An 11,257-nucleotide genomic window follows, 5' to 3' on the forward strand; every position below is an offset into this window, starting at 1 on the left:
TAAAGGAGAGGAGGATTTTTTTTAGTCTTGGAGCTCACGCTGGAAGGTGAAATTTGGCGAGATCTGTCTCTAAACTGAATTAGCCATAAATATAATATGTATTTTAATATGATAAATGGTTTCTGAGGCTCGGGAGTTTAATCCCGGGTGGAAATCAGTCATTTAATTTATAATGCATACAAAAAGTGTGGTCGTGAAATAATCGGTATTTGCATGAATAAAACAGCCATTTTTAATTTTGTTAATATTACTTTCGATATCAAAGGTGTTTCAAATATTTCGTGTTTTTTCCAAATTCTGAACTTTGGCCTTTTAACTGTTTAATACAATTATCTCAAATTGTGCGTGCGTCATTTATTGATCAAAATAATTTTATGAAATTCAGTTCATGTATGTAACAAATCAATAAATCTCCGTTATTATTTCCAGGTCGGTCGAAGCATGCCCGAGTATGACGAGGCGCCGTTAAACCTCGTCGCCAGCCACGTCGCAGCTGAAGAGATGCACTGACTACCCAGTGATACCCCTGCCGCAAGTAAAGTTACTCAGTTCACACCCAACAATAACGTTACTACACTATAGCTTCCATAGCGTGTACAATAACGGCCAGTTACATACCATAGACAACGTGATTTACCGTATTTATAACGTGCAATTTTGTAACAAATTATTTTTGGAAGAGTAGTTGCAACACTACAACAATATATAGCATGCCCTTTCCCAATGCAGTGCGTGCATTTAGAATGAGTGAATATTTTCTTTTTATGAGTAAAAATACTCTTATTGCCGTATCAATAACTGGTTGTTTTGTTTTTTTTTTTAATAATAGTTACAAAATTTTACGCTATACATACGAACAGAAATAAAGATCTTGATGAAATTATTCTTATTATATTAAATATAAGTTTTTTTTTTGTATGTAAGAGAAAAATTACGATATTTTACGATGGGAAACCGTCGAAGCCAGGCCGCCGTTTTCATTCTACGCGGTAGTCATGTAAGGCCAGTGTCAAAAGAATTACTAAAGACTTGTTATGCAAAGCTAATCGAACTGAATTTAAACTATTTGTACTTGCGGAAATAGTCGATATGTAAGATAATACTACTGATATATTGAACATATTTTTCTACTCCATTGTATTGTTACTATATGAATTATGGCATGTACTCTACTTATTTAATAATGCCGATTAGTTGGATTTTTAAATAAATGTGAACATACTGAAGTTAAGTTCTATGATCGCAGTTGTTTCTGTTAAGCTATTATTGATATGATAGTGTTGAAATAAAGTTGACTTCAATTCTTCGTCAAGTGAATGCTTACCATTAATTTGAAGTATTTCTTTTTTTAATATTTTCATTTTACGTAAATTATCAGGATTATAGATTGAAATTAGTTTTATGAATTATTATTTATCACAGATTGTTAAATTATGCATCAAATACCTATAGTTTCACCAACCGAGTTACAACTACAAAATTAAATAAATCCAGCAATATAGTGTAGCGGCATTATTAAATTCGATATGTGGTACCAATTTTAATCACAACAAAGTACAATAAAGGACAAATAGTTTAAATTTAAGTTCTCTTTAAGAAAGTTGAGTCTCAAAATACAGATCTGATTTTAAAGTAAATTATAGTATTACAAGGAATAATTAATTATTTAAAATGGTAACAATTATTATTATGCAGGGCATAAGTGTGTATAAATGATGAGATAGTTGGCGCGGCCAATACTCGTTCTCAGTGCCTATAGGATATAGCCGGAGAGCTGGTGGGTAAAAATGATGAGACGCTTGAAAATGTGAATGTTTGTACTGTAACAGCATCCACAGTTTCTGCACTATGAGAGTAGAAACTGTGAATGATGTGATTTTTCGTCATTCATCCACTTCACCAAATTTTCTCACCAGCCCTTGGACCAATAGGTGTAAAGGTACCAATGTTTAAACAGAGATTCGAATATTTTCCCTACAATGTGATATATGATCGAATAATAATAAAGAATGTTGTGTAATCTGGCATTCAAGTGCGCTAGGTTCGTTTTATTTCGGTGGTTGAAAACGTGTGTAGTATGTAAGCTCGTCTGCGAGTAAATGATCGAGAGATGGACAAAAACTAGGCATGAAACATGATAATGCTTTTGTGCATAAGCGTTTTGCATTGTACAATATCAAAAGATATATATTTTATGATCAATATTTTTTTATGAAATAAACTTAATACAAGTTGTGGAAACACTTTCTCCATTTATAATAGAGTAAAAAGAACAGAACTATAGTATATTATCTCAATATTAATATACCTTCAATACTGCAAATATACTTTTAATGTTGCTAAAATAAAATAAACAATACTTTATTATTTAATCTATGTATTTTGGACAATTCACTTCACTGACACATGAAGTCAATAAAGTTGTGTAGAGATTTCCACAGTATTCTATTTTATCATATGTATAACGACGTCATCTCTCGGTCTATAAAATTTGCAAACTGATTATTGATAGTGATCGTCGTTGGGTTCTGAAGCCTTGCCTTTAACGCTCTCTCTTGATATTATTGAAATTATTGTTACGGTTACCTATTGCAGGAAGCAAGTATTCTTTTAGATTTTAGGTCAGTTTTAAGAATATTGTAAATTTTTATTATATACTTAGTTGTAATGATGGTTCGTAAATTTATAGTTATTTATTTCCCATTTCGGTCAGTATTTAAATGTAAGTATTTTTTTTATTATTCTGGCGATTATTCGTTCGTAATTATAACAATAATTATATAATTAAGGATATATATTATGGTCTGTTTGAAGCAATAATAACAAATATGAATCTCCTTATACAAAAGTGCAAGCGAAGTCGTTATAGACATTATTTTTTAAAGTTTAAGGAAGTAGTTAGGACAGAACGGTGAAATTAGATGAGCAATAATAAATTTTAAATCTTCCCATGACACGGTCTCTAAAATACTTATTGTAATGTGTATACATAGGTAGCATCGCACTTTTTGATCTGCATGATGCCGTTTATACTTAATAATAATTAATATTTTTTCGGTATTAGTGTCTATACACACGTGCCACATTTCAACTGCTAGCCGATAGCAAAAGTGCAGTTGCAATACAGGTCTTATGCAGTTGACACGATAACTTTGAAATTGCCAACTGGCTGCATTTTATTAACAGCCATTTATTATTATATAAAGGTGCTGATAGACTTGAGCATTCATTTGTAACAGAACATCGAGCGTTCGCCGTTTTTACATTTGTCGATCTGAACAACCAGCCGAGCCAAATATTGCTACGAACGTTTTGAGAATTCTTGCGAACGCTCGATTCGAGCAAGCAAATCTGCTCGCTGAAATGCACGTAAATTTTCTCGTATTTTTCTGTAATATAACATTCACACGAATGCTTATTACAAGTGAATGCTCAAGTCTATCAGTACTTTTAGGCGGGCCATTTTTTTAGTTTAATCGGTTGTTTCTAATCCAGTGAAAAGATATATGCAAGCTAATTCACGGTGACATGCTTCGCATATAGTTAAGAACTTCAAAAATATTCTGTTGATGTATTTTTATAAAAAAAAAATAATGTAAAAAAAGAAACTTGTATAGGGTACGCTTTTTGTTGGCAGTTTCATTGATAAAGTTAGTAATTGTCAAAGAGTTGTATCCCAATTGCAGTTGCAGTTGGCTGCAGTTAAAATGTGGCCCGTGTGTATGCACCCTTAGTTACGTATATAGTTTAGTTTTAATCGTTGAAAGTGTAAGGAACCAATATTGAATATTCCACAGCATTGAATGTTGCGCATTCCGTGTGAGCATTCGATACGAGCACGCAATAACCAAATCGTCGTGGCATTATCTTTTTTTTAATTTTACTAGAATCACCTCATTGTGGTCAGTGTTTATGTAAATAATTGTTTTTTGAAAGCGGAAAAGCATTTACATTACTTGTAATTAACTCGGGGCTGTTTTATTATTTTTTTTTTTTTGGCCAATCGTCTATACTCTATAATAACTCATTCGATCACCGTCCTTTTACTTAACGTCTCTACTTAATTTAGTATTAATTTATTTATTATTTGAACCCCCCCACGGGCCAGTATACAAGCAGTCTATGAGACATTGTGATATCTTTAGCTAGATCTTGCTTACATTTCGTACGTTCGTAACTACGTAATATCTGTTGCTGCTTCTATTTATATGCGCATTATATTATCATGTGATGCGTGACTAATATTGTCGTATTCGAAAAGCTTTAAAAATTGAGATTATTTATCCTTTAATAATTGGGAACTCTGTATAGTTGTCGATGCTGTAATGATTCTTAGCATCGCTTACTCATTCATAATATCGTGTGTAAATCTGCAATCTACCTTGACAATAAAAATGTTAGACCAATAAGCAGGTAAATTACTGTAATATTTTTCTTTATAGTCTATATTATCTCAAATATTTGCTCTCTATAATATTTTTCAGCTCTCTTTTATCGATATTTGAATAGTTTGAAATTCACTCATTCATCTCTATTTTTGATGAACGTCCGGTGATATTGTTAGATTTGGTTAGGAAATGTATCCCACGATTAAGTTCAGTGATTTTTTTTTCTCGTAAGGATCGAAATAGTTTTATGGTTACGTCATATTAGTTTAGGGTCGCCGCTAACTTTGCAGTTAGGTCACATAGCTCACGTTCATGGGCGTAGTGAGGTACGGGCAGGGTAGGGCAGTTTACCCCCTCCCCCTCTCCCCCCTAGACGAGCGATCGATCTATGGGGATTCATATTAAATTTCAAGATATTCAAAGATTTAACTAACTAATTCTTCGATACGATAAAGTGACCATATGTGGATGATCGGACGAAACTGAGGCTGAAACTGATATTCGGTTTCGGCCATAAAAGTAGTTTCGATCAGACAGTATCAATTTGTAATATGAAATAGTCAATTTAAGTATATCTGACCCCCCCCTGGATAGAATCCTGGCTACGCCCATGCTTACATTTGCTAACTTTGTGACTTCATCACTAAGTTTGAACTTGGATTGACTTCACTTGGTTATCGTCACCTGGAGCCAGGTGCCAGCTGGAATTGAGCGCTTACTCATACAGTACAATGCTGAGCTAGCCTTTTTCAAGGTTGTGCCAAACATAAAGTGGTGTTCGATGCTTTCACTACTTGGGTTTTTGTCTCGACATGCCCAAAGAATACAATTGGTGTAAGGCATTGTGATTTCTGGCACAACTTTAAAATAAACATCTTTTCTTTCTTTCCTCGGTCACCGCTGACTTTGTGACGACGTTGCTGCGACTTATGACTACAATACATGTTCAAGGCTTTAACTAACTGTGGTTACGTCACAAGTTTTAATCTTCCCTAACTATGTAATGGGTTGATGCATAATTATCCGCCGTTTTTCACCAGTGAAAAGTAGCGTTTTGTTTATTATTTTTGTATAAAAAAAAAACTTTTATTGTTTTGGAAAAATGTGTGTCGAAAACCATATTCACATTCGCTATATTGTGTTCTACCATTTCGAAAAAGGGTGGAAAGCAGCGCAGTTATTTTGCGATCTCAACGAATTTTTTTGGTTAGAAGGAAATCGGCAAAAGTCAATGTAAGGATTGACCGTTTTAAATCAGTTGATTGCTAGCTTAGATAGGATAAGTCAGGAAGAGATCGGCAATGCGATTTCAGAATTTGCAATAAGATTTACGACAATTTGGATGACTTGGTGGCAGATATCGTGAATCGCCTCTAAGAATCGTGTCCTCTCAGCTCGCGGAATCGACCATCTACCATGCAATTGAGAACCAGTAAAGTAGATGATGAGTGCGCTCCCGAATAACATGTTTTTGTCAGTTATTGTTGTTGACTTTGTTAAATACGATTTATTGGAAAAACTCCGGTTAATTATGCATCAACAAAATACTTTCGTCAGTTTCCGGCCTCCGCTAATTTGTTGGTACGTCATATAGTCTACGGTCTTCACTAACATTACTGCACGCAGTAGTGATACAGTATTATTTTTTATTCATATTATATTACTCTGTACATTTTTTTCTTAGTTTTATTTTGTTTGTAGTTGTCGCGTTGAAATATACCATTGGTGTAACAATTGGTTAAATCTTTTTTTTTTTTGAGATAAAAAACAATCACCTCATAGCAATATATACTATTTTTATAAACCTGGTTTTAGTAATATTTTCTGAAGATTGTATTCAATCAATATGATATTCTATTTATTTCCTCGAATATGGGTAGTAAATGGTAGGTGTAGTCAATCTATTCCGGGTCCGTTTGGCTTTTGATATACATAGTTGTAAAACGATAGACAAAGCGTATAGACTATAGGTTGTCTGTATAAACTGAAGAAGCGATATTACTGAGGACACGCACACATAACTAGTTTAACACACGAACACGCCTGTCAACGTCTATCTGATTTTTTCCTGATTGTGTATGTGCCTTAGGCATATTGGGACCTCAGTGGAGTCACAGGGAGTTTTGGCCGAGCGCAGAAGCATCGCTTGATGAGGCCTGAAGGCAGAACAGATGGACGGAACGACTCTCTAAAGGCGTCTCTTCTGAGATTCTTACCTCGGCTCGGCCGTTCGGGAAGGGTGTTTTGGCCTGAGTGTATAAAAGAGCACCCCGAGATCGTGAGTTAAAAAACTCACGTCCCAGGTGAGTTCAGATAATTTGGACCTCGTCTTCGCCGGCGAAGACTCTGTTGTGGTCGTGTTGTTTGCGAAGCTTTGTCGGTTGTTATGTCATCGTCAGGATCGTAAAGCCAGACGGACTTCCCGTAATAGGTTGTCAGTATTCACAATAGTCAGGCATGACAGTGCGTTCACAAATTTAAAATTTCGATACATACAAAATTAATGTTGCAGCTGCGTTTTATTATACATTATGGTTATTTATTGTAAACGTAGGTTAATTTTACGGATTACGGTGTTAAGATTACGATGAACAATGTATATCAAGTTACTAACAAACCGGTTGTGTCGTGTGTGCTTACGTCTAACAAGCATGTGTTTGTGATTACGTCTTACGTTACGTCTGCGTATGTGTGTACGCGTATGTGTTTGTGTGTGTGTGCACGCACACAGGGTAGCAATTATGTGTTTCGTGAATATTATAATTTATGCTGAAATATTGGCCACGTGTATTCGAAACAATTCCACATTGTAACTATGCGATGATAAGACTGATGGTCACTCTCTAAACTGTCTTCTCATTTATTTTGTTGTACGTATTATATTCTGGAAACCTTAGTAGGGGATTGCAAAGAAATGAAAATGGACTTAATGCTCTTAACTTTAAAGTTTCAAATTCAGTACTACAGAATTTTGGTTTACAAAGGTTTCGACAGATTCGCTGCCTTTTGATGTATGGACGTTTCAACCTTGAAACTATTGCATTAAATCCATTTTGCTAGATATTACTTTGATTTGTGTAGTCCCCTACTAAGAGTAGATACTCCTTCGCAATGGAGTTTGGTATTATCGATAAAAGTATTTTAATTCGATAATTAATTATGTGATATGTGTTTGTGTATTTCCGAAAAGCAATAACATTGTGATAACTAATTGTGAGCAATTGTATGCACTAAACTGAGTATTTGCATAATGTAAAATGTCAATTAAAAAAAATAATAATGTACTGGATTATGAATATTTAAGCTTGATTTTTTTTTATTTCAGACTAAAACTAAGCGCGCATGTACTTTTTTTCTGGCTTCAGATTGTGTAGTGTTGAAATGGTTACTTTGTTTTATTATTTTTTTAAGACAGTTTGGCTTTGGTTGTATTGGTAAGGCAGATGACAGTAGTTTAATACACTTTCAGTTTATGCACACACAATTATACAAGTTCGTTTGTGTGTGTAAACTGAAAGTCAACAAAGCAGAAACGCATATTTAAATTATTGCTGCAATGGCAGAATTATTTACTGTTTTTCAGAGGCAGATAATAATGTAATAAAGATAAATTGGAAATATGCATGTGATTATTTATATTCCTTATTGGTATGTATTCATACTGACAAAAATAATTTACTCAGTTTCAATTAGATATTAAAAAATGTGTAAAATCCCCGGGATATTCAATAATAGTGGTTATAACGTTCGCCATTGGTTTGAAAAGTGACGTCATTTTCTATGCTAATAAATTCAGGCAGACTATAAACTTGTTGTCTTTTGAGGTTTGTGATGTCGAAGTTAGCAGGCTTAAATGACGGTGTAATAATATATTCATATACTTTAATAGTTTATTTTGCACAAAATAATAATGTTTTATCTTGGGACTTAATTTATCATAGTGTTGTTATCGCAAAAATCGTTTAAAAGTATAAAAAAATACATGCATAGTTCCTATTAATATGTTTTGTTCGCGCTCCTTTATTTCCTTCCATAAATGAAACTGTCTCTACACCTTAATATTACAACTAAAAACAAACATCCATTTTTGAAAAACGTAGCTATAATATATGTAGGTATTTCGTAATGTCAATTATGTAAAATTTTTACGTGTTTTCATAATGTAATGTAATGTAATGTTTATCTAAAATTTAAAACTTTACCAGTGACATGTGCGTTTAGTTTTACCCACGTACTAAAGTGTAAAGGTTGTATAAATACATACATAACATTTTGTCTTCTTCTTTCGAATAAAAAATATAGTGAAGATAGAAAAAGTAATAATTGTGTAACTATCCACTTACAATGTAATGCTACGTAAGACAGATATAAGGAAACTTTAAATTATTTTTATATATTGAAAATTACCCAGAGATTATTTAACTTTCCAGTTTAAAACAATTCCATATAAATGTAAGCTTAAATAAGATCTTCCGTGACATTGTATAGCAATATAAAATTGCCTTTAATTATTATGAGACACTAATTAACTTCGATGTTGTATCAGTTTTATATAAAAATAGTGTAATGTCTAGTTTCCAGTAAGCTTAATGGCCAGTGCACATATAGGCGAGACCTATCTTTTTATGGTTGGGGAGCCCACAGTGCTAAGTAAGGATTTACTCGAGCGTTGATGGACCTTGTTGCATTTGGTAAAATTAGATGTCATTAGATGTCAGTAAAAAGAATAAATGTTCATTTAATGCTTTCAGTGGTAGAGGAAGCGTCTACAGATTTTATTATTATGCGAAAATCGGCAGATTAATATATATTTTATTATTGTGGACAACTAAAAAGAAACTACCGTAATCACGGTTTAAGAATTCTCAGACAAGCTGATTTTATGCAACATTGTAACCCTCCCTTAGGTTACTTTACCTAATAAAATCATCAGATTTTCGAAATGTAAAACTAACTATTACTACCTTACATTTTTCTGACGCGTGCTGGTTCAGTATTTTTCAGGACAGATTTTTTTGAATTCCCTAAATGTACCATTAAATGTAATATGCAAGGTAGCCTCCCCTCTTATGTTCATCTGCCGCGCTCGAGTAGATCCCTAAAATACCCTCTTGGACTCCCCTACTAATGTGATTTATCATCAATTTTATTCGTTACAAAGAAAATAGCGTGATATGGATAATCGGTTTTATTTATTGGAGAAAATCTTATTTTTCTGTAATAATTGATTCTATTCGATTGCTTAATTTATTTTTTTAATTTTGATTAAAATAGATATTTTTATTTATTACTTCTTGATTTATGTTATGCGAATAATGACTTAACGCGGTCATGATAGGCACTTGTTAAAATAACGTGGGCCTACATAAATTAATTTTCATATGAATATTTGGTGTAGGTAGTGCCTTTGTGCATACTTCGTGGACATCTGAAAGTTCCTAAATTCGATTATCGCCTATTGTAACTATTGTGGTACCCAATCTTGTATTGTTGTACCCAATCAATGTTCTAAGGTATTTGAAGAGGATGCAATATTTTTCTTTACTTGTCAAGATTCAGATTGTCAGATGTCAGATTTGTCAATTATTTGAACGAAGGTTAGTGTGACGCCAGTCTGATTACACAATCGTATTTAATTTTATTTTAAATAATAATAATAAGATTTGTCCATACTATCCCAGTTCAGTGATAATCTTAATCTTAATTAAATAATAAATATGGTATTTTAAGCGACTCAGAAGTAGTAACCCATAAAGAATTACACAACAAGAAATATGGACGGGTCGAACGCCACGAGTATACTGAAGCCGACCGCACGACGAGCGGCTTGTATCGTAACTCGTTCCCGCGCAACCGATCGGTACCCCTCTCTAACTCCCCACTCTTTACGGAAACAAGTCGCGCTACCTGACGTCATATCCGTTACCTACAGTATTATTATCAGTCGTATTTACCTATATCTTCCCAATTTAACATGTCTCGACTGTGGATTGGATGGAAACTATAAATTTTCTCGATTTAACTTAAATTTGTTAAAACGGCATTTATATAAATTCATTTGAAACTCATATTTTATTTTTATTTATTAACATATCGTTTGTATTGCATAAGATTAATGATAATGATCGTATTATCTGTTGGTTGTAAAATTACCACGGTTTTGTTTACCTACCCTCCATGTCGCGACTCTGCCCGCCTACATGTGCTCGAGCTCTAAAGGACCATTACATTTGTTGATTGTTATCGTCATAACGTATATTGTATAGTCATTTCAACGTAAGTTTCAGCATAAATTATCCGTTAAGTACCGCCACTGATCTACGCCGCATCGCTTCAAATGTGAACCTTAAATTGTGTCCCGTAAGGTTGCGTTTCATGCATACATTGTAGACCAATAAGAAGATCTAATTATGACACGATAATTTATCACGTCATCATTCTCTAATCTTATTGGCTTATTGCATTAGATGAGATTTTAGCTGGTCATAAAAGGGTCAAGGAATCTCAAAATCGTGCAGTATTGTAGTGGATGCGGTGTGTGTTGGTGGCAAGCATTGTGATGATCGCGATAGTTCGCACGTCGGGAATACTCATTGTGAAACATTAATTATTGTTGTATAGATGATAAATAATGTGACTTACGCAGGGATGGATACTTAAATTATTAAATTTTAACTGATATATTGGCTATGTAGTGAGTAGAATATTTTTTTACAAATAAAAATATAGCAGCTATAAAATTGTTGTTTATTTTTCCGTCCTTATTTACTGGTAGGTATAAGTTTGTTCCGCCAGCTCTTCATTCAGAAAAAAGGTTACTTATAATAAGCTAAACTCATAAAAAATAATATCAATTATTGTTGTCTATC

General features: G+C 33.4%; 1 protein-coding gene across 1 annotated transcript in view; it reads left to right on the forward strand.

The window, feature by feature from the left end:
• The window catches only part of LOC112044803 (zinc finger transcription factor Trps1), a 47,563-nt gene extending 36,435 nt beyond the window's left edge, over nucleotides 1-11,128 (forward strand). The window contains exon 9 of the mRNA XM_052884301.1: nucleotides 430-11,128. Coding sequence (XP_052740261.1) covers nucleotides 430-510 — 81 coding nt within the window. The 3' untranslated portion in view covers nucleotides 511-11,128. The remainder of the gene's footprint in view (nucleotides 1-429) is intronic.
• Nucleotides 11,129-11,257: the final 129 nt, after the last annotated feature.

This window comes from Bicyclus anynana, chromosome 11, assembly GCF_947172395.1.
Source record: "Bicyclus anynana chromosome 11, ilBicAnyn1.1, whole genome shotgun sequence".
Classification (NCBI taxonomy): Eukaryota; Metazoa; Arthropoda; class Insecta; order Lepidoptera; family Nymphalidae; genus Bicyclus; species Bicyclus anynana.